The sequence below is a fragment of the Anomalospiza imberbis genome, chromosome 7, assembly GCF_031753505.1.
Source record: "Anomalospiza imberbis isolate Cuckoo-Finch-1a 21T00152 chromosome 7, ASM3175350v1, whole genome shotgun sequence".
In the NCBI taxonomy this organism is placed as follows: Eukaryota; Metazoa; Chordata; class Aves; order Passeriformes; family Viduidae; genus Anomalospiza; species Anomalospiza imberbis.
Window position 1 is genome coordinate 24,181,086 of NC_089687.1, and position 22,479 is coordinate 24,203,564.

The following is a 22,479-nucleotide window of genomic DNA, read 5'->3' on the forward strand; positions in this document are numbered from 1 at the left end:
TAAATTATTCTGAAGGAAAATGGTATAAATGGTCTGTAGAAAAGAGCATTGCTATTGCTAAACATCTTCAAATTTTCAAAAGAAGGAAAACCTTAAAGAACAGAGAAAGAAAAGTAGGTAAGGAAATAGATAAACCTTTGCAAAGAGAACAAAGATAAGTGAAATTATTATGCAGGTATAAGAAGTTGCAGCCTTTCCTGACATTCCCTGATACAATGAACTGAAATTATTCTTAATCAGAACAGTAGAAGAAAATGTGGTAATAGGAAGAATATGAAATGAGAATGTATTGATCAGAGTATATTGTCTTTTCTTTGAATTAAGGTTGGTATGCTATCTTTTTAAGGTAATTTTTCCCTCTGAATCTTATTTTCTATTGCTCTGTCACAGTGTTGGTAAACATGTGACTATTAGTTGCTTTTATTTCATGCAAAATGCAGTTAAGTCTATGCTGCAAACTGCTACAAGCTAGGGAACTGAAAACTAGGGCTGATATTCTATGTTTTACATACCCTGTAGGCAACCTAAATACTTAAGAGAATGCTTTGAGAGCATTGTCAGTTTTAATTTTGTATTGCATAGCTTCTGACAGTTTGCAAAACACATATATGAATTATTTAAAAAACACTTATGTAGATATTAGTGTATTTGTAGTTCTTCAGCTCACTGTTTCAGTTTGTATTTATGTACTATGTTTTTCAAGGATTTTTTATAATATGGGATTTCCAGCTAAGGAAAGAGTGTAGACCATTTATAATTTCTGAAATAATTACCATAGAACCCATCTTGGTCAATAAAAACAAAGACCAATTTCTGCATATTTTCCCTGATACAGCACCAGGCAGAACTCCAATTTTCATTTCTGTTCTCCCTCAATAGAAATGAGTGAGAAATGAGTGGGTTTTGTTTGATTTTTTTAATCTTAAGGTATCTTTTATATATATAAAAGAGAATGACTTGTAACTGTAGTTTTTAAAACTATTTGAAAGAATGGTTCTCTGACCAGAAGTACTGTATTTTTTTAAAAAAGACTCATGTTTTTAATATGTCAAAAGCAATTGATAAGGTAATGGTGGATCTAGTTTTAATCAGTTACAATATTGAAATAATTGCAAGATTTCTTTACTCTTATGGAAGATAGAAAAGAATTGGTTTGTTTGCTCTCAGTACTTAGTTTAGAATTATTTCTATTAATCCTTATTACCTCTGGAACTGCATGTTGCTTTTCCATGTTAGTTTATTAAACTTCTGTAACAGTATCTTTTAGAGAAAGCTGCTCTCTGTTTTCTTCTGGTGAATTCAGGAATCTTGGTTTTTCTTGAATCTACTTCCCTGCACCTGGAGACTCCTTCTGAGTGCACTGGACCAAGGTCTGATGTTGTTCATGCACATTTTTCATTTGGGCTAGGTAAAACCAGAGGGTTCAGTCTCCCAGGCATCTTGTGGATGTATCCTGGAATTCCACCATTTCAGACTCCTCAGCTGCATCTGTCACAGCCTACAATAGGTTCACAACCTCCACAGAGCCTCTTCTGTTGTTCCAGAACACCAAGAAGGGAACAGCTGCAAGTCGTGACTGTGTCTTGTATACCTGCAGATTTAACCTCAAGCATGCACTGGTGGCAGAGCAATTTCTGCTGTCAGAAGTATGTCATAAAGAAGAAGGGAAAGGCCATTGGTCACAACCAGCCCTAGAAACAGAGTTTTAGGCCTGTGCTGGCTGACCCAGTGTGTGTGTGGGTACAAATCAACCCCAGAATTTTCTCTGCATGCGGAAGTTGGATAATCCCACTATAGCCTTAGTTAATTAGCGATATGTTCATAGGACAGGAACAGTGTGAGTAATTCTTTCCATTAAAAGAGACCTTGATAGATCTTCCCGTGGGAGTCAGGAGCAGAAATTTCAACATTTGGCTTGATGTTAATAGTATGAAAGAAATATCATGGAGACCTCAGAAGCATCAGCAAAGCAGGGGAGGGGGGAAGGTCTCCAGTATAAGAGTGGTGGTAGGGAAAAAACACCCAAAACTAATTGAAATAAGAAAACTTGCAAGTGATTTGCAAAATAGAGCCTCTAGTTAAGAAAATGCCTAATTAATTTTCCTTATTAGATTGCTCATAACATTAAAATAACATTACATAACATTACTTTCTCTGAAGTATCACAGTAGCAAGTACTGAGATAGCCTAGGTAGATCTTTTAAGTAGGTTGCATTGGCTGGAGGAGTTGAATTTTGTTATCAACAGTGGAAAAAGAAAAGGTAATCAAAAAGGTTTCTTGTGCTTTGGAAATGCCTTCCAAATATTCATTAAACATTTAAGCGACTAAATTTGCAGAATATGTTCCTGACATTGGCACTGGTTCTGTGGTATTTCTCTCATCAGATGGAAGTACTGTGTGTTATGCAGAGTGCATTCATGCATAAACAATATCATTTTCATAAATTAAAACCTCCCCTGCAGAAGGAACATCTGTGCCTGCCTTTGAATAAAAGATGGTGGCATGTGAGTTGCCCCTTGACTGACTAGAAGAATCCTTGTATTTAGGAAGAAGGCACATAACCAGAAGGCAAGCAAGCCTGGGTCAGCTTTTTCAATTTTATCTGAAAAATCATCATTCATTTATCCCCCTCGGGTTATCTGAGGCACACTTACCTGTATTGCCACTGATTGTGAAAGGTTAATGGGTGCTTGAAAAGTTGCCTTTTGCGTTCTTTCATTTCAGATTCAGCAACAGTTTTCTAGTGTGGAGCTGCAGGCTCTGGCGAAATGCAGGGAGATGCTGCAAAATGCATCAGTCGGCATCATAATTAAATTTTAGCATGTTTTTAACGGAGAAGCCTGGCAGCAGGGGCTGCTGAACTGCTAGGACAGGTTTGCCATGCTTACACGTTGGATTTCCATAGCTACAAACACCTTTAAAATAGACGCCAGAAGCTTGATTTCTCCTGGGGGAAAGAAAATGCCCTCATCCATATGAAAGCTTGTTTACTTTCTGCTGGGTTTAGCTGAAATATTTATTAAATACCTCCGCTTTGTGAGAGGCTTCATATAAAGTATTTCAGGTAACGTCTTAAATCTGCTTCTGATGGTCAGAGGCAAAGACCTGTTGATAATTGTTCCTGGTCATTAGGGGAATTGCTCTCCCGCAGGTTGTGTCTCCGTGTATCTTAAGCCTCAGAATAATAGGTGAAGATTAAAGGAATACATCTCCCGTCTGGGAAGAGGAGGGGACGATGAATCGATAGTGCGGGTTCAGGTCTGCCTTGCCGGGGGGAAGGCGCACCTGCTGCCGTCACGCCGGGGCCGAAGCGCCCGCTCCCGGTGTGCGGGTCCTGGCCGGGGCTGGCCGCGGACATCCCGAGGCAGGCAGGGCAGAGCCGCGGGCCGGGGCTGGCCGCGGACATCCCGAGGCAGGCAGGGCAGAGCCGCGGGCCGGGGCTGGCTGCGGACATCCCGAGGCCGGGAGCGGAGAGCCGCGGGCCGGGGCTGGCCGCGGACATCCCGAGGCAGGCAGGGCAGGGCAGAGCCGCGGGCCGGGGCTGGCTGCGGACATCCCGAGGCAGGCAGGGCAGAGCCGCGGGCCGGGGCTGGCTGCGGACATCCCGAGGCAGGCAGGGCAGAGCCGCGGGCCGGGGCTGGCTGCGGACATCCCGAGGCAGGCAGGGCAGGGCAGAGCCGCGGGCCGCAGGGCCGGGCTGAGCTGCCCGGGCGGGTGCGGGACCTGGCAGCCGCAGCTCCCAGGCGAACTGCGCTTCTGCCCCGTTCCCCTCATTCAAGAAATCAGCATTGCAAATAGCCGGGTTCGCTGTAAACAGACGAACGCCCCCACCCCGAGTGCTTCTCAAGGTAAGTAAAGAACGCGTGTCCTTTTTTAGCCCAATTTTATTCTACAAATAATAAGTGTTGCACCTTTCATGAGCTATCCGAATAAAACAATAATCCCATAGGAATTACTTACACTAAGAAAAAAAAAAATCACATTTAAGGAAAAATGCAACATTCGACCAAATGTTCAATACTATGTTCTTGCCAAAGGATGGATGTTTTTTTTCTAAAATCCCAGTGTGCATTACACCATAATATACAGGATTACAAACAAAATTACAGTACAGATTGATTCCAGTTGAACCAGCGTTACATTTCAAACAGCACTTATTCTGGACTGCATTGTACATGCAATAGCTATTGTTCTAATTACGGATTAAATGGTTTGAATTTGTTTCAAGCTACCGTACTAATCGACTACAATAGGTATATAGCCCGACTTTAACAACCTGATTAGATTTCGGTTCAGATTTATAAAATGAGCATATGACAACCACGGATTTTGTGAACATGTATAAAATCATGCATTTATAGCGCCTGGAAACATTAACATCTTCAAGTTATCTTAAAAAAAAAAAAAAAAAAAAAAGAAGAAGAAAAACCAAAACAAACCAAAAAATCCAATAAACCAAAAACACGGAATGCCAAGGGTTTCAAAGACTAAAAGAAACAGTGCAAATTGTATGTGATAGTCAAGCAGCTTTCGATTTAAAAAGGGTGTTGGCATTTGCTTATAATCTTTATATACAAGTTTGTGCAAGTAATGTGTTGAAATGATATGTTTTAATAGAAAATAAGTCTATCGTTCTTATATCTTCTCAAGACCTAGGGGATCTGGTTCTTATTGTACGGGGTAAAGGAAAAAGAAATAAAGAAAAAAGAAAAAAAATTTAAAAGAGACTTGGATGGGAAAGAAATTGCCCGGATTGTGCATTTTTTTTTTCTTCTTCATCTATTTGAAAAGGAAAGAAGTGCTAAGGCAACATAACTTCTCTAAGCACTTTTCTGCTGGTTTAAATTAGTTAAATCATTTTGTATAAATTAGATATAATTCTACCTTTCCAATATGTATAAAAATTGATGAAGCTGCATGGTTTAAAATAGGAAATTCACATTATAAAAAGTCATTAAAAATTCTGTACAAAATCACAACAAAATAATTCAGCATGGGAAAGGTAACAAGTAGTAAAACGTTGGTTGAAAAATATAGATTTCATATATATTTTGTAATTGGCCCATCGCTAGTTTAAAAATTGCATAGATCCTAATTATTGCTTGTGATTTTGTTATCCCGATCAGGTAATATTGACGCGATCCCAATGCCCCTACCCCAATTTACAGCGTCGCTCCGAGGAGCGGAAGCAAAGACAGCGGGTGAGCGGGGGACCCGCCGGGCCGCCCGCTGTAAACAAGGCGGTGGCGGGCGGCGGGCGCGGCTCCCCCGGCCCTCCCTGCGGCGCGGGGAGGCTCAGTCGTGGAAGATGGCGTTGAGCTGGGCGCTGAGGACGCGCTCGTGGTGCGGGTGGCCCTCGTACGGCGCCAGCCCGTCCACCGGGATCTCGCAGCGGGAGGCGGCGGGCGGGAAGATGGCGGCGTGGGCGGGCGCGGCGGCCAGCGCGGCGGCGGCGGCGGGGTAGTGCATGGAGAAGGCGTAGCTCTTGTCGAAGTCGGCGGCCGGCTCGTGCTTGAAGGAGAAGTTGCCGTTCACGCTGAGGGGCGGGCTGAGCGGCCCGTCGAAGGCGGGGCTGGCGCCCTCCGCCAGCCCGCTCTCGAAGAAGGGCTCCAGCGCGGCGCCGTAGGCGTGCGGCGGCTTGAGGTGGAAGAGGTGGGAGCTGTCCATGGTGCCGTAGGGCGGGCTGGGCAAGCCCGGCGACTGGTAGGGGTAGGGATGCGCCGGGAACGGCGCGCCCGCCGCCGCCGCCGCCACGTGCGGCGGCACCTCCTGGCTCTGCTCGGGGAGGAAAGTCCGCGGGTTGAGCTGCAGGCAGCCGGCCACCAAGTTGGTGGTGGGCTGCGACAGGCCCTTGCAGAGGGTCTGCACGAAGGACACCAGGTCCGGGCTCTTGCCCGAGCGGAGGATCTCGGAGAGCGCCCAGATGTAGTTCTTGGCCAGGCGCAGGGTCTCGATCTTGGAGAGCTTCTGCGTCTTGGAGTAGCAGGGCACCACCTTGCGCAGGTTGTCCAGGGCCGCGTTCAGCCCGTGCATGCGGTTGCGCTCCCGGGCGTTGGCCTTCATGCGCCGCAGCTTGAACCGCTCCATGCGCGCCTTGGTCATCTTCTTCTTCTTGGGGCCCCGCCTCTTGGGCTTCTGGTCGTCGTCTTCCTCCTCCTCCTCTTCCTCCTCCTCTTCGTCCAAGTCGTCTTCCTCGTCCTCCTCCTCTCCGTTCCGCAAGGAGTCCTCCTCCGCCTCGGCGTGCAGACCCTCCAGGTCCTCCTCCTTCTTGTCCACCTCGTGCTCCTCGTCCTGGGAGCTGAGGCACTCGTCCGTCCAGCTGGGGGGGCCCTGCGGCTGGGGCTCGCCCATCAGCCCGCTCTCGCTGTACGACTTGGTCATGGTGAGCCTCTGCATGGCGGAGGAGACAGGAAAGAGACGTGTCAGCACCCGGAGCAGCGGCCGTGGCTCCGTGCGACCACCCGTGGGGAGAAGTTACCCGCGCTTTGCTCCCCGGTCCCGCCGCCCCCTCCCGAGGGAAGCCCTGGATTCCCCACCGTGCCAGGGCAAACTTTTAATTGTCTCCGCATTTCTGCCTTGTAATTAAGTTAACATATGTTCAAATACCATTATGTAACTCGCCGATATTAGCGGGGAATATAAGCAGATTATGCGTGCGGGAGCCAGCCCGGGCGGCACGACGCAAGTGGACCAAGCGTGGGTTGTTTTGTTTTGCTTCAAAAAAATCTTCAAATATTTTTTACCGAATAGGGGAAGGAGGACACACGCACACACAGGGCACCTACAGGGACGGATGGCGCCTGTGACGCCTGTCCCCGCCGCTCTCCGCGGCTCCCCCTTGCCACCTCCTTGCGTGGGGCTTGTGCCGCCCCAGCGGGCGCCGAGCACCTGCTCCCCGGTCCCGCCTTCGTCCACAGGACTGTCACCGGCTATCCGCGGCGGGGCTGCGCGGTCCCTGCCCGTGGTAACAGGTGCGGGACTGGCCCCGGCTTCCCGTCTCCGTTGTCCAACTCTCTTGCAAACGGGCATCGGTTCCCCCGCTTCCCGTGTGGGGTTGCGACCGCCCCCCGGTAGCGTCGGGCACACCGGGAAGAAACAATGCCGCACGGCCGCCGAGGCACAGCCTGCGCTGGGACCGTGGCGATCGCGCTCCGCGGGGGAAAGAGAGCCGAAAGTTCGGAGGTGCATCGGTGGAAGCACATTAACGTATGCAACATGCGTCTGTACAACGTAATAAACGGACGCACACATGCACAGTTATATGTGTGTATGGACGCGCACGCACTTTTACATATAGATATGTATACACACACGGACGTGTGCGTATATGGACGGATACAGGTGTGCCCGCACACACCAGCGGGAACGACCGCAAGTGACAATAAAACCTGGAACCGTTCTGGCAGAGGCATATCCCGTCCGCCCCGACGTCGCAGGGTCCTCTCCCACCCCGGCAGCCGCCGCGAACCCTTTTCCCGCGGGGGTAAAACACGGTTTCCCGTTACCTCCGTTGCTCAGCCTCTCCTGCGCGGTGACGGTCTCATAACCCCGGCACAGCTCTCCGTGCGGGGGCGCCGCGCGTGTGTGCGTGCGGTGTTTTTTTTTTTTCCCGAGGTTGCCCAGCGCCGGGCTCCCCCCGTTATATAGCGGGACGGAGGATGCGCGGCGGGGGGCCGGCACCGGGCCCCGGCCACCGCGCGGCCGCCGCGCCCCGCGCGCCTGCGCCCCGCCCCGCGCCCCGCCCCGCCCGGTGGCACGCGCCATATGGCCGCCCACGTCAGGCGCGCGGCGCCCCCCCCACGTGACGCCCCTTATTTGTATGCGGCCGCGCGCCCGCCCGCGGAGCCGCCACGCCCGCGCTGACCCGCGGGCCGCGCCATCTGTCACCGCGCCCGCCGCCCTGCCGCCGCACCGCACCGCTCCGCACCGCGCCCGCCACCGCCGAGCCGCCGGCCCGCGGAGCCGCATTGTTCCCATTGTTCTGGGGGGCGGCCACCGAGGGTCCCCGCGGCCCCCCCTTGCATCTAACGGGCGCCTCCGACCCCCCGAGACTCCCTGTCCCAGTCCTTGTCGCCCTCTCGCCGCCACAGTCCCCCTCCTCTTTCCCCGGTTTTCGCCGGTCGGTGCTGGGGAAAACGGACGTCCCGGGGCTGTTGTGACACACGCACACACACACATCTGCCCGTTCGCTTTTCCCGGGTTTTCGGTAGGAATACTGCCGGTTAACGGAAAGTTTGGGAGAAAGACGCCGAGTGGGGTGGCTTTAGAGCCTTTAAACGCCTCGGTGGAGTTTGCAAACGCCGCCAAACCTTAGGGATGCGCTTTAAGCAGGGAGATAGCCCTCTCGCATTATAGCTGTGCTACCGGCTCGCATTATCCGGATATTTATTCAATAAAAATAAAATTATTTTTACCTCTTGGGGCTTTAAATGCAAAACAAATCATTCCGCCCTGAGAAGATGGATTTGGAAGATAACTTTCCAGGTCGGCTTATTTCTAAAATGTTTCTCTCCTGCTGGTGACCTACATAGCCCGGGGCCGGCGAGGCAGCAGGAGGGGACTCCGGGGATGTTCGCCTTCCCGGTAATCAAATGCAGAGGGCAGCCAGCTACTTTTTGTTATGTCAAAGCCGGCCAGTACTCTGTGGGAAGCGAGGGCCAGCAGCGCGGTGTGTGCCACCAGGTCCGGCGGGTGGGGCTGGAGCGGGGCACCCTCGGGTCACCGGCGGCTGCGGCCCTTCCCCGGGGCACAGAGGGGAGGGAAGCGCCGGCGCCGACCCATCGGTGGATAGCCCCTGCCCGCGGCGAGCCTTCTCTGGCCATAGAGGCGCCCCGGGGCCAGGGTCCGGGAGCATGCTCGTACCCTGGGCGGCTGGGCCGGGCCTCCTGCAGGGCCGGCAGCCCCCGAGAGAGCGCGACCCCACTAACGGGAGCTGCTGGGGCTGCCGCGCTGCTGGAACGGACGCGTTTTGGAGGCAGTGAGGTTCGAGCAAGTTTGGAGAGCGCAGGAGAGAGATGGGTCTGGTCCGTCCCTGTCTCGGTTGCTGGAAAATGTCCCTTTGAATGGGTCTGTCTGGGAATACACCTGGGAATGTAGAGCGCTGGGGAAACACTAGGCAAAAATACTGGGAGGAGGGCACCGGCACAAAACTGGATCTCGGGGAGCCGTGAGAACTTTGGGGTGCTCGTGTGCTTCTACGTGTGATGAACACAGTAATCTTTCCTGAGAGCAAAATATAATCAACACGCTGTCGATTGGCAGGTAACTAGAGAGACAAGTGAAGAAGCAGGCAGTCGGACAGAGGGGCTTAAACTCGCCGAGCCCAGCTCGTTCCGTCCCAGTCGGTGACTGGCGAGGGTACCCTCGTGGCCGTGGAGGAGCCGGGCCGACAGGTACGAGGCGCTGCTCCGTGCCGCCCGTCGGGGCCAGGGACGAGCGCCGCGCCGGGGCTCTCCGCCGCTCCGCCTTCATCCTTCCCGCTCTTCCCGCTGCTTCGGCGCTGCTTCTTCTCCCGGTCTCGCAGGCAGTCGGCTCTGCCTCCCCTAACTCGGGCCGTCCCCTGGCTCAACGGCTCCAGTTTCCCAGCTTCCCTGTTTCTCCTCTTCCCCCAGCCGCTTGGTTTTATCGCTCCAAGCGTGGCTATTTTTTTCTCCCTGACCTACAGACTCCTCCTTCTCCATCTGGCTTCTAATTCGGCTTCTGTTTATTTTTGCTTCCGAATCCTTTGATTTTTTTTTTCTCTCTCTATTTTTTTTTTTTTTGATGATTTAATTTTTTTTCCTTTTGTCTTTTCCTTTTCTATTTCTTTTACTTTTTCTTTATTTTCCTTTTTTTTTTTATTATCCTTCCCTTTTCTTTTTTCTTTTTCCTTTCTGCCCTTCCTCCCTCCCTAACTCGCTTCCCGCCCCCCTCCCCTCCTCCCGCGGCGCGGCACGCGAACCGCACGCGTCCCAACAAAGCTCCGTCCGGCCCGGCCGCCCCCCGCTCCCGCCTCAGCGGCTGCCTCCCGGCCGCGGCAGGAGGCGGTCCCGGGGCCGCCTGGGGCCCGCCGCGGCGGCGGCGAGCGCGGCCCCTCCGCGGGTCGCCGCTGGGGCCGGGCCCTGTCCCAGCCAGGCGGGGAGGGGGGTTTGTTGCGGGGGAAGCAGCGCTGTGGAAACGCCTTACAGTTGTCCGGAGCGCGAAATCCGCTCCCGATGAAATCTCTTGGGTTTGCGGCATTATCTTAATTAAGATAATTGATTCATATTGCACCTGCGAGAGTGCAGGGGAAAGATGCCTCCCCAAATAGCTTGGAGCTATTGGAGAGAGGAAGCCGCGCTTATAATTGAGCGAGTGATTTACTGCCCGGGTAGCCCGTGCTGCTCGGGCTCTCTCCTTTCGCTGCCAGGTTTCCCGTTCTCTCCCTCTCCAGAGAGTCACGCACACAAAATACGAAGGTTATCCTGAACAAAAAAAAGAGAAGGGAAATCGTCTCTCCCCGCTGTCCCTGTCCCACCCCACCGCATCGCACCGTGGGGCTGGAGCTGCCGCCGGCGTGGGGATCGGGCTCGGGAAGGGCCGGCTGGGGTTTGCCCGCGGTGTTCCCCCGCTCGCCCGTTTCCAAACGCTGCGGCGAGAGGAGGGGACGGGAGAAGAGGGCAGCCCCATCGCCCAGATCACCCCGAGCTGTGGCCAGCCTGCTCCAGCTGCCGTGGCTCGGGAATCACCGCGGGAGAACAGCGCTTTGAAGAGCCACTCCGGTACCGGTTCGGTGGGGGGTGAGACCGCTTCGTAGCGTCTCTCTGGGATACAATGTACATCTGGGCTCCAAAATTGGTGCGGCTGATTAAGGTGCTTTTTCTGCTCTTTTCCCCCTTAAACCTCAGTGTATTAATTTTATTGAGCCTTTCCCTGCTAGATAAATGCTGTTGATATTTTAATTCTATAAATGTAAACTTCTATTTAGTTAATGGAAAATACATCACCACCAAGGTTTAATTATCAGCTTTTAAAATTACTCTTTTAGTCAAGTGCACACAATTATGAAATCACAATAGATTTAAAATATAATTCAAATTGATTAAAAAAAAACAAATCAGAGAAGTACGTACCATTAAAGCAAATGTCTAAATTGTTTTGGTAGGCCGGCTACCTCCTGAGCTACAGTCTAAATAGCGTCAGCACTCTTTGCTATCGGTGTCAAACCACCTCTGTTATTAGGAAAAAGGATTCTTATCAGAAGGGATTTAGATGCTGTTGTAACTGCAAAACCTAATTATTTTTGATCCAGGCATTTACCCCCAGAGTCCCACCTTGTTTAAATAAAGTGTTTTCTTTCCCCTTGAACAAATGCATTTCCATTTGAATTAAATATTGATAATTTGACCTTTTAGTTCCTTTAACTAATCAAAAGAAAAAAAATTCCAAATGTAGATCCTACTGCCTTGCCCTAGTGGGTCTTTCCGCTTGAATAGACACTGAGATTAAATGAGTCAAACTTCCTCTTTCATTGCACTCTCTTTGCACTAATTGCTTATGCAAAAATGCAGATTTGTATTAATTAGTAACTCCACTGATTAGTTCGGTGGTATTTTCACGTAATAAATCATGCTGCAGACACGATTTTTGGCACATCCCCAGTAGTGGCTCAGGATGCAATAAGTTTTCCATATTAAATAAAATCTTAGCCTAAATCTACCTTTTCGTTGCAGGTACACTGTGTACCACCTGCTGTACGCACCTGCTACGGGAAATTACCTTCTGTCCCTGGCAAGCCTCTTTCCTTGATAATGCACTCCTCTTCACAGGGTGTAGACTTTAAAATGGGACACACGAATCACAGAATCAAAGAAGGAGAGAAATCTGATGTTATTTTTAACCCTTTCAAATGAAGAGTGCTCATTTTTAAGGGGATGAAAGACAGATGTATCTATGTAAGATACATCAATGTAGATTTTTTTCCTTTTCTTTCCTATGCCTGGCCATATTATCTCCTTTTACAGCATCATTCACTGTGTGCCCAAAATATCAAACCCAAGCCCATTTTTATTTTGTACATTTCTTTCTCTTTCCTTGAGCTGCAGAGGCTGAATTTGTACAAACATCACACTTGTTAACTGGAGCTCACATCTCAGTTGGATGCAGAGGCCTCAGCAGCAACAAGACTCCACAGCATCTCTAATGGTATCTACACAGTACCAAACCCATCCCCGCTTACTTGTATCATGAAACCTCTACAAAAATCTCTCTAGATCACACACAGGTTGAGCACAGCCTCCAGCAGCTGAGATCTACATGTGAAAAACCTTTCCCAATTCTTTCTAAAATCATCCTAGATATTACCTTTCTCCTGATTCCCTCAGACTGAGTGGTCTATACTTCACACTGTGTCCTCAAGCAAGGCAGCACAAGGCATTGGTATGATATTTACCACAACAAACAATGTCAGTTGGTGCAGTGCTTGTTAAAAAGAATATGAGGCTCCAAAGGAATATAAAAGATGATGACACTGGTGTCATTTCCTCACAAGTGATACTTTCATGGGCAGATTGCCCAGTCTTTGTCTCTTTTCTGCTAAAACTCTCCCTCACGTAAGCAGCTCTGTTGCCACAAACACACTTGCAGGATCTGGCCTTTGGCCTCAGTCTAAGCAGTGCAATGGGGTGGAAGAGCATCAAACACAGGTGCCAGCAGATTATCCAAAGCTTTGCTGAGATTAAAATCTTGTCTCAATATGAGTTATTGCATATTCTCTAAATAGAAATCTCCTTAGTGGTGGCTTTAAAAGGTCTGCTTTTGTTTTCTTCTGAGAAAAAATAGCAGTTGAACCCCAGGCTGTGCACATAAAAGCTTATGTGTTTGTTCCCTATGGCCATCCAATCGGAACATCTTTGCCAACATTTTGCACTTCCTAGCAAAGCTATTGCTTCTGTTAGTACTCCTTTACTGAAGAAAGTTAAAGCCAAAATGCTCTTAAAGGGTTATACACAAAAATGGTCCTGATTAATCTCAGAACATGGTTACTTGTTTAAGCAATATCCTGAGAACAAAACAAGAAAGGTTAAATCAATGATCCACAGGGATGGAAAAAGAGATTCAAATAATCACTAAATCTTATTACATAATACGGCTTTGTTTTTACCTCTTGGAGTGAGTTCACACCTGGATCTGTGCTTTAAGTGCTCCACAGTGAGCTGGGCATGATGGAGAATCATGTCCCATCACAGTACAGTGCAACTTTCACAGCTGAAACTCTTGCTAAGTACTTTAAGTGTGTATGAGGATATTCTTAGTTACACACATCACCACATTTTAAGAGATTTCCTTCCTCTGCCATTCCTGTTACTGCTCCCTTTTTACCCCCATGACCGTCACTGTTAGCTCACAACATTGTGTCAAATAAGAGAGTGTGTCATCACATGTGACTGCTTTTCAGAGATGCTCCTGGGACATTAACTATCCCAGATATGAGTGTGATTATCCCAGAACTACACTGACGTGATGTGCTTCTTCTCTGTTTCTTGAGGAGGTGTCTCAACCTCTAATCCACAAAGGACAGGATAAGCACTAGATAGCACACTTTGTTTGCCCTCTTTCACTGCAAAGATTCACAGAAAAGATGGTATCTTGTCATTCAAAAAAGCATTTTTGTTCTTATATCACTTCCTGCAGAGTGTGATTTCATTGCCCTCCATTGTCTGGGGGCAATCTTAAAATTCACCTTCAGGAGGTATGCATATACCAGAGCCCTAGGGCTGAAACCAAGCACAACCTAGACATGAATAAACTTTAATCATGTTCCAAGGGCTTTCAAAGGCAAATGTCCATGAGGTTCAAAAATACATCCAAACCCCAAAATATTTTATTGTATATTCTTGTGCAAAATTAACTTTCTGTGATCTTTCAGCTGGGAAGATGCAAGCCTTGTTGATGTGCTCTGTGTCAGAGAACTGATGGCTGTGACTCTAAGTGACTGTGGGAGAGGTGTGGACAAGCTTGAAAAAAGCAGTAGATGAGGAATAGTCTCCACACTGTAGCCTGTCAGACACCCTTTGGAGAAACGCTGGCTGTAAGTGGAGTTCTGGCATGAGCAGACAGTGATGCAACAGTTCAGGATGTTCTGGCTGGACTAATCTTGCAGAGAGACATCCTTAATGCTGAGCTTTAGCCCAGAGCTCTGGGTGGGACTATTTCTGAGGTGCTGGGACTGAAGCTGTGTGTCACAATGCACACTCACTTCTCTCATGTGCCAGGTAGATCTTTCCTGTTAATTTATGATGAGTCTTGCCCAGGAAAACATTTCTCTTTGCAAATCATCATCTGAGCCCAGAGAAAAGTAGGTCCTAAAACCCTGTAGCTCTCTCATCTGGCTTATTCCTTCTGTTAGAGTTTTTTTCTCAATGCTGAACCTTTGCTTGGTTTATGTGGATTCCCAAGGGAGGAGGAACATGCTTGTAAATCGCTGTTTTCTCTACAAGTGAGCTCCAGTTACATGCCACTATAATATAAATATTTACCCATTTTGTCTCTCTTCACCCTTGCAAGTGGATAATAGCATCTGGCCCTTTGTTAGTAGTCTATTGTCAGTTTGCTAAAGCATCTCGTTGTTTATGTTCACTTGAACAAGAGCAAATAAATAACTCTGTTCTCCACTGCTTTGCAGAGTGGGGTCACTGTTGAAAGGGGGTGTTAAACCTCTCCTTCCAACAGGAGTGGAGAATTCTCACCTGGTCACTCTTCAGGTGGCTTGCAGATCTGTAGTTGACAATTTCACATGTGAAGCAGTGGAGAAGAAATCTAGGATTTTTGTATATCTGTATATTTATCCTCAGACCTCATGTTGTGGAATTTACAGAATCTTTTTGGCAACACAAAAAAAAAACCCTCAAAACTAATGACAAGACAATGAAGAATGAGATCTAGTATTTTTAAAACTTACTTTTTAACACCGTTGGTGGAAGCAGAAATATGGAGTATCACATGAAGATGTATTTTTCAAAGATCTATTTCAAGCTATCATCTGTAGTTCTTCCTTATCCATGTCATCTCTAGGTAGACTGATGCTCTGTAAAACTATCAGTAAAGAGAATGACTTCATATTCTTTCCAAAATTAATTTAAAAGTTACAGTTGTCCAGGATTGCAAAGCAACTGTCAGCAGGTTGCTTTTGTTTGGTTTTCTTTTAAACTGGGGGGGTCAAGGTTCACATCATCTCTACCTCTGATAGATTTGTACTTCTAAAACGATTTATTATTGAAAAGAGTTGGCAATTTCAGTTGGTGTCAGACACTTACTCTATCTCAAGTAATTTATAGTCCATTTCTTCTACTATAGATCCACAAGTAGTTAAAAGTCTCTTGGATCACCTTGATTTCAAATTTTCTGTTGAAAGTTTGGGACAGCTCATTCAGCAGGTGCCGTGAACAGACGTGTGGGAGCTGTGAACAGGAAGGAGCAGTAGTGAGGAGTCAGCCTGGCCAGTGGTTGGCAGCACTGCTGTGTTCCCACCCTTGGATTAAGGACAGGAAATGAGCCCAGCACTTGAGGGCTCAGTAAAAGCCATGAGATTTCTGCAGGGCAGTATGTCAGTCACCCTGTGCAGCTGGGGAAATGTAACAGCTGGATGCTGCTCAGGGTGGGAAGGCTCACTCCCTCTGCCTACTTTTCTCTTTCTCTCTTCCCTTTGCTCTTGTTGGTGTAATCTGCTCCATCCTCTGATACAGATCTGGTGTCTGTGACACCCAGTTGAGAAAACTCTTGTCACTGAACTGGCTACATTGGTTCATAGAAGACCTGACAAACACCTTCACACATGCAGGATAAGAAGCAGAAGCACACAGCCAGGAGAGAATAAGGACAGGGCGAGAGGGGGAAAAGGAATAGAGGGAGACCCTCACTTTTTCTGCTGCAATGTGGTTCTGCTTTGAGCCATCAGGACTCGTGGCACTGCATTGTTTTCTGCTCCTTGTTAAACTATCTGGGATGGACTTGGTGAAAACATCATTACCAGGCTAGATGAACCTTTGATCTGGCTCAGTATGGGATTACGTTACATTTACAGTATTTTGTCCTTTTCCTCATTATTAGCTTTGTGGGAATAGCAGAAGGGAAGTCCTGTCTATCGTAGTTTGGATCTCTGAAAAAATGACCCCTGAGAGGTTTTCAGTGAAGCTGAAGTCTCCCTGGATGGCTTAAGCACGTCATGCTACCCATTGCATTGTCCATCTGCAACGTTTCATTCTCACTCCAAGTTAACTCCAATGTGTCACCTGTGCTCATCACTCTGAAGAACAGACACACAATCCTGCTTCGATCTACATTTTCAGTTTGAAGAGATGGCAGCTTTCATTTATCTGGCCAATAGAATTGTTTTAGTCAGCAACAAAACTAGCAAGAAAATATCCAGTCAAATACTGATGTTCTCTAAGACCAGGTTGGAGGGAATTCTGTAAAAGGATTCACAGTAATATTTGGGAAGAAACAGACAAGAGTCCACATCAGACTCAGAGAAGGAGGCATTCAGTGTCCATCACTAGTGGCACAGGACTTCATGCATCAACCATCAGAAGCTGGCTTCTAACAACCTTAAGGCTAACATTTATTTGATAAAAAGATTTAGTATTTTCTATGAATTCTTTTTACAAAGAATCGAAATTGTTAAATAGACTTTATGCTACAGGCAACTTAAGCAAGGCTTTGCTTTGTTTTGTTTCCAGTTAAGTGCAAGAGAACATATCTTCATTTCTTTTCATTGAGATGTAAATTAGAGATAATATTCTTTACCATTATGCTGAGATAGTTTACAAGATACTGAAACAAGCCTTTAGTGACATACAGACATTAGAATATTAAAGGAAGCAAAAAATAATTGATCAGATATTTTGCTTCCTACAGGCAACTGAGAACAAATGGAGCACCTGCACAAAGTTCATTTGTGTGTATTACTGCTGTGGTGGAGAGATGGATGGTGATGGGGGCAGTGCTGTGCAGATGAGTGGGAGGAGTGGGGGAGGACGTGAAACAAGGTAACTTAGAGCCATTTCTGTGCTCATTTGCCTCCTGCATTCCCAATCAACTTCCAAAATAAATTAGAGAAGATGAAGAATGCCTCCAACTTACACCAGCTGCCAGTTGCCTTGCACAATTAAAATGTGCAGAGAGGTACTGCTGTGCTCCACGATCTGCAGGGGCCATGGAAGCTCCCAGCATTGCTGCTGTATCCTCAACAGGCCCCTCTGCCTGTCATCCAGGACAATGCCATGCTCACACAGCAGCAGGATTCTGTCTGTGGGTGCTCCGTCCTGCTCTGGAATTGCAGTAATGTCTGAGCACAAATTTCTTTTTCTCCACCTCTGTCCTCAGTCCAGCTCAGCACATATATAATTGAAGATGGCACAGAGGGGTTGCTGTAAAGTCAGCAATAAAGTGATGATAATGACAGTGGCCCTCTTCTCCTTTGCAAAAATTGCCTGGTAATTTTTTTGAGGCAGAGAAGATGGGGATGTCCTTTTATTGTGTACTCAATAGAACAAATATTTATTAGATGATGAAAATAAGAAAGCTAACTAAAAAAAAAAAAAAACAAAAAAAACCCACAAAAACCAAAAAACCAACAACAACAAAAACCCAAAACAACCAAACAACCCCCCCCCCATCTTCACATTTGCATTTTTTTGAAAAAAAAATCTTTCTCACATATTCTAGACATGAAGCAGTAATGCTCTGTGTGCTCCATTTACTTCCATAAGTAATTTCATATATATGTATATATGTAAGTACTGTAGGATTATAAAGCTTGGTACAAATCATACAATTCATATTAAAAAAATATTATCTGCCGCTAGATTGTGTCATTCTGATTAATAAGTTGGCAGAAATAAGTATCTATATTGACATTTCATCTTCTCAGCCCTTCATGAGGTTCGGCGCCACTGTCAGTCTTCCTGCGGATCGCGCCCACCAGGAGATGGCACTGAAGAACTTGTCCTACGGACTGACCCGAGAAGGCAAAAACGCAGATTCACAAACCGGGGCTGCGTTTGTGAATACGAAATAATTCGAAAGGTATCTCTCCTCGGTAGTACTTGCTTTTAGGTAGGACTCAAGGTTTTGGGTTTTTTAAATTTTGTTCTCAAACATGATGAAGAAGAGGCTAAAAGGAAACCAACCTCAGTATCAAGTGAGTGCCATCTGGGTTTGCCTAGTGAAGCACACTGTAGTTTTCTCAAGTCCTACAATGCTGATAAGCTTCAAAAACAAGATCTTATAAGCAAAAAGGGTTTTTCTTATACAATTATTATTTATAACACCTGATTTCTGGATGAACAATCAGTTCATTCAAAGTTATTTTGAATAGAACTATAATTGTGACTGAAAAAAAGGCATTTTAGCAACTTCATGTGGAAACCTTTTTTCAAACTTTAATAAAAAATTCAAAGGATTTTCTAGTGACATGAACATTTCCACCTTTTAAACACTTATCTGGTATATACTAAATCTTTCTTTGGCTTCTTGAAGAATTTCAGTAAATTCATGCTCTTGTCTTAAAATGCAGAATGGTGCTTTCAGATAGGATCCTATTATTGAATGACAGCTGGAGGGATGTAAATCTTTCAAATGTAGCAGCAGAGACATGAGAAGAAATTAGCCATATATAATATTTTTGGGAAAAAGTCTAGTTACTTAAGAAAATGTAGAGATTACAAGATGGAAACATGCTAACATTTCTTTCTCCCCAATAGCTGTTACTTCTCATGAAGATTGATGAAAATGTCTTCAACATGATCTAAATGGCACTTATGCCTCAGGGTTCACTTCACGTCTTTTGCTGCGTCCCTGATCAGGCTTTGTTTTGGGAGGTGTGATGGTATAGGACCATTAACCGTTACCAGTAAGTGCTAATGTTAATTACATTAAGCACAATCCTCCAGTTGGTCCATCTGTTACTCATTTTTTATGTGCTACCTATTATTGTTTGGGGTTTTCTCTGTGCTCCGGGAAGATATCTTCTAGTTTTCTTATTGGCTTTATTTAAAATACGTTAATTTATGTATGCTTCGATAAAATACTTTAACACATTTCAAATTTAGCTTTCATTTTCTAGGGATTTTTAAAATACTATTTTTCTTGTGGTTTTAGTGTTTAGTTATGGTGTTGCACCTGACTATATAGCTTAGTAAACTACTTCAGCATCTTCTATTCCATACAGTGTGCATCTTGAAAATGATCAGTGTCATATTTTTTAGATGAATTTGTGCTGTTTTCCTCACATTTCAACATCACAATTTATTTCTTTGCTATCATTGTGTGTGAATTGCATAGGTTTTCGTTTCCCTCGCTGTATTTCCCTTTATTTTCCTGGTAATTCTAAACTGAAATTTGTATTTTCGGTATTATTCACCTGCTGCTTTACTTCTGGTCTCACTCAGCTGTGCCACTGGCTGAAGGCGCAGGGACGGGGACAGGCTGCTGATCTCTAACTCTCGGCCCGCAGCGCTTCGTGCACCACAGCTAATTACTGCAGTCATAGACCGACATAAAGCGGTCAGATTAGGATTTAGATAATTGCAGTGTGTTTAAACTGGGGCTCCTCGCTGGTGCAGCCGCCTCCCGGGAGCGATGCGGGGCCGGCGGGCGCGAAGCCGGGACACGAGAGGGAGAGGAGCCGGGGCAGGGACGGGCAAAGAGTCAGGAGAGGAGCGGGCGCGGAGCTGGGGCAGGAACGGGCGAGGAACCGGGGCAGGAACGGGGGAGAACCGGGGCGGGAACGGGCGAGGAGCCGGGGCAGAACAGGCCCCCAGCCGGGGCAGAACGGGCGCGGAGCCGGGGCAGAACGGGCCCCCAGCCGGGGCAGAACGGGGCGCGGAGCCGGGGCAGAACGGGCACGGAGCCGGGGCAGAACGGGCACGGAGCTGGGGCAGAACGGGCACGGAGCCGGGGCAGAACGGGCGCAGAGCCGGGGCAGAAGGGGCCCCCAGCCGGGGCAGAACGGGCGCGGAGCCGGGGCAGAACGGGCCCCCAGCCGGGGCAGAAGGGGCCCCCGGCCGGGGCAGAACGGGCCCCCAGCCGGGGCAGAACGAGCACGGAGCCGGGGCAGGAACGGGTCCGGAGCCGGGGCAGAACGGGCGCGGAGCTGGGGCAGAACGGGCGAGGAGCTGGGGCAGAACGGGCACGGAGCCGGGGCAGAAGGGGCCCCCAGCCGGGGCAGAACGGGCGCGGAGCCGGGGCAGGAACGGGCGAGGAGCCGGGGCAGAAGGGGCCCCCGGCCGGGGCAGAACGGGCCCCCAGCCGGGGCAGAACGGGGCGCGGAGCCGGGGCAGAACGGGCACGGAGCCGGGGCAGAACGGGCCCCCGGCCGGGGCAGAACGAGCACGGAGCCGGGGCAGAACGGGGCGCGGAGCCGGGGCAGAACGGGCACGGAGCCAGGGCAGAACGGGCACGGAGCTGGGGCAGAACGGGCACGGAGCCGGGGCAGAACGGGCACGGAGCCGGGGCAGGACGGGCGCAGAGCCGGGGCAGAACGGGCCCCCGGCCGGGGCAGGAACGGGCCCCCAGCCGGGGCACCAACGGGCCCCCAGCCGGGGCAGAACGGGCGCGGAGCCGGGGCAGGAACGGGCCCCCAGCCGGGGCAGGAACGGGCGCGGAGCCGGGGCAGGAACGGGCGCGGAGCCGGGGCAGGAACGGGCCCCCAGCCGGGGCAGGAACGGACGCGGAGCCGGGGCAGGAACGGGCGCGCAGCTCCCTCTCCCGGGCAGGGGGGACTCGCCGCCCCGGGGGAGCCTCCTCCGGCCGGCCCCTCCGCCTTTGGGTTTCTCAGCCCTTCCCTGTCTGCCAGCTCACTGCCTGGCGGCTGGACAACGTTACAGAAAATCCGAATAATTGGGTTTGGGACGGGTTTAACCCGTAAATCTGAGCACGGAGAGAATGGGAAAGCTCAAGTTTGGACTTTTCCCTCCCACGTTCAGCAGCTTTCTCGGAATTAAGCAAGAAACTGGCCCTGAGAACCAATTTATTAAAATTTGAAGTTTCATTGAACAAAAGGAGGGTTTGAGGTTAAGATTCAGTTTAGGATCTGGGAAAACAAATTTTGCAGCAGCAGGATTGCTGCTGGATTTTCAAAACCATGGGATTAATATAGCCCTGTCAAACTTGGAGCACCCGTAGGCTGACAGTTATCACTCAGTTTAGGTTTTGGAAAATGTATTTTGGAGACATATGTAAGTTAAGGCTGCCTAGGTAAGGGGAAAATAGGTCTGGAAAGATATAGTGGTCTCATTCAAAACACCTGAGCAACAGGGCAGTTCAGGACAGGTTCTGGAAAATCAGATATCAGCAGCAGTTTCTGTGGTGATTTGAGATGTCCTCCCAAACAGTCACGTAGGAAAATAATTCAATACCTTTATTCTTAATTTCCACCTAAGTCTTGTGCTCCCTGTTATTGGCTTACACTTACAGATAGAATTAAGGGGACATGAAATACTGACAAACACATTTCTCTCTCCAATCTGTGGGATACTCTGAGGCAAGTTCAAGGCTGGGTTTGAATGTTGTATTTCTATTTTGCAGGACTTGTAGGTGATCTTGAACTTTCTAGGAGTCCAAGAGTAAGTGTAGCACAAGGAGTTAGGACAGTAGAGTTCACAGATGGATCTCCCCTGCAATGTTTGGCAAAGTTGCATGAGATCTTTGGGGACTGGCCCATGAATCTGGTGCCTTATTCTTAATTTTCAGGCAGGAGTGGTGTTAATCTGCTTTTGTGAAGGCTTTAGGGGAACACGAGACAACTAAGACTGCAGGATCAGGTTTATGTGTTCTCGCAAGGTCTCTTCAGAGAGGAGAAAGTGTGGTACAAAATGAAGGTTTCACCTGAAATTTTAGACAGCTTTCTTGGAAGCTGGGGTCAAGATTTGGTTTTGAGTAGCCATACAAATACATACCAAGCTGAAGTTAGGAGAAGCTGATGTGATATTTTAAATTTTGGAGTCGCTTTAGCAACAGTTTATCTTATCTATTTAAGGACTCTAGTTACAGAGTAGGGAGCAGTACTATGAATTTCGAAGTGCACACAGGGCTAGTACTGATAGATGTGATAAACTTCAAAGTAGCCATGAGATTCTGGGGTTTGGTAAGGGCTATTGTTAAAGTTTGAAATTCTGCAGAAGCAAGTTAAGATTTGCAGGTTACTTCAACTATTAGATGACGCCTGTTAGCTTGGAATCTGTAACGATGGATTGAAAGAGTTGAATTTTTTGGGCAGCAGGTGGTGCCTGGTCTCCAGGATCCCGCAGTCCCCGCGAGGCGTTGGGCAGCTCGCTGTGACCCCACGCTCCGGGTGCAGCTGCCCGCTGCCCGCTTCTCACCGCGGGCTCTCCGCAGCACAACTGCTGGGACTACAGGTGCTTGGCCTTGTGCAAATCACCAAGAAAACTGGCATTTGTTGGAGGAGGGAAGGTGAATGTGGTTGCATCTGAAAATCACGATGATTATGATAAGGAGTATCA

The 22,479-nt window shown here is 48.3% G+C and overlaps 1 protein-coding gene and 2 long non-coding RNA genes across 4 annotated transcripts; 1 reads left to right on the forward strand and 2 right to left on the reverse strand.

Moving 5' to 3' along the window:
• Positions 1–994: 994 nt before the first annotated feature.
• Positions 995–3,218, reverse strand: LOC137477620 (uncharacterized). Its single transcript, XR_011001098.1, has 2 exons — positions 3,029–3,218; positions 995–2,948 (listed from the first exon to the last, which is right to left on the reverse strand). It is a non-coding gene; the product is annotated as an uncharacterized lncRNA (long non-coding RNA).
• A 2,016-nt stretch (positions 3,219–5,234) lies between these two features.
• Positions 5,235–7,649, reverse strand: NEUROD1 (neuronal differentiation 1). 2 transcript variants are annotated; one of them, XM_068196033.1, is made up of 2 exons: positions 7,507–7,649; positions 5,236–6,391 (listed from the first exon to the last, which is right to left on the reverse strand). In XM_068196033.1, exon 2 carries the CDS (start codon positions 6,380–6,382, stop codon positions 5,297–5,299), a length of 1,086 nt encoding a protein of 361 aa, XP_068052134.1. In that variant the 5' UTR covers positions 6,383–6,391; positions 7,507–7,649; the 3' UTR covers positions 5,236–5,296. The 2 variants fall into 2 exon arrangements, with proteins under 2 accessions (XP_068052133.1, XP_068052134.1); XM_068196032.1 differs by lacking the exon at positions 7,507–7,649 and having other exon boundaries at positions 5,235–6,397.
• Positions 7,650–16,885: 9,236 nt separating this feature from the next.
• Positions 16,886–19,182, forward strand: LOC137477224 (uncharacterized). Its single transcript, XR_011000884.1, has 2 exons — positions 16,886–17,004; positions 17,889–19,182. It is a non-coding gene; the product is annotated as an uncharacterized lncRNA (long non-coding RNA).
• The last annotated feature ends 3,297 nt before the right edge of the window (positions 19,183–22,479 follow it).

Coding starts and splice junctions, on each gene's coding strand:
- NEUROD1 (XM_068196032.1), bottom strand. CDS start 6,397: ATGCAGAGGCTCACCATGACCAAGTCGTACAGCGAGAGCGGGCTGATG.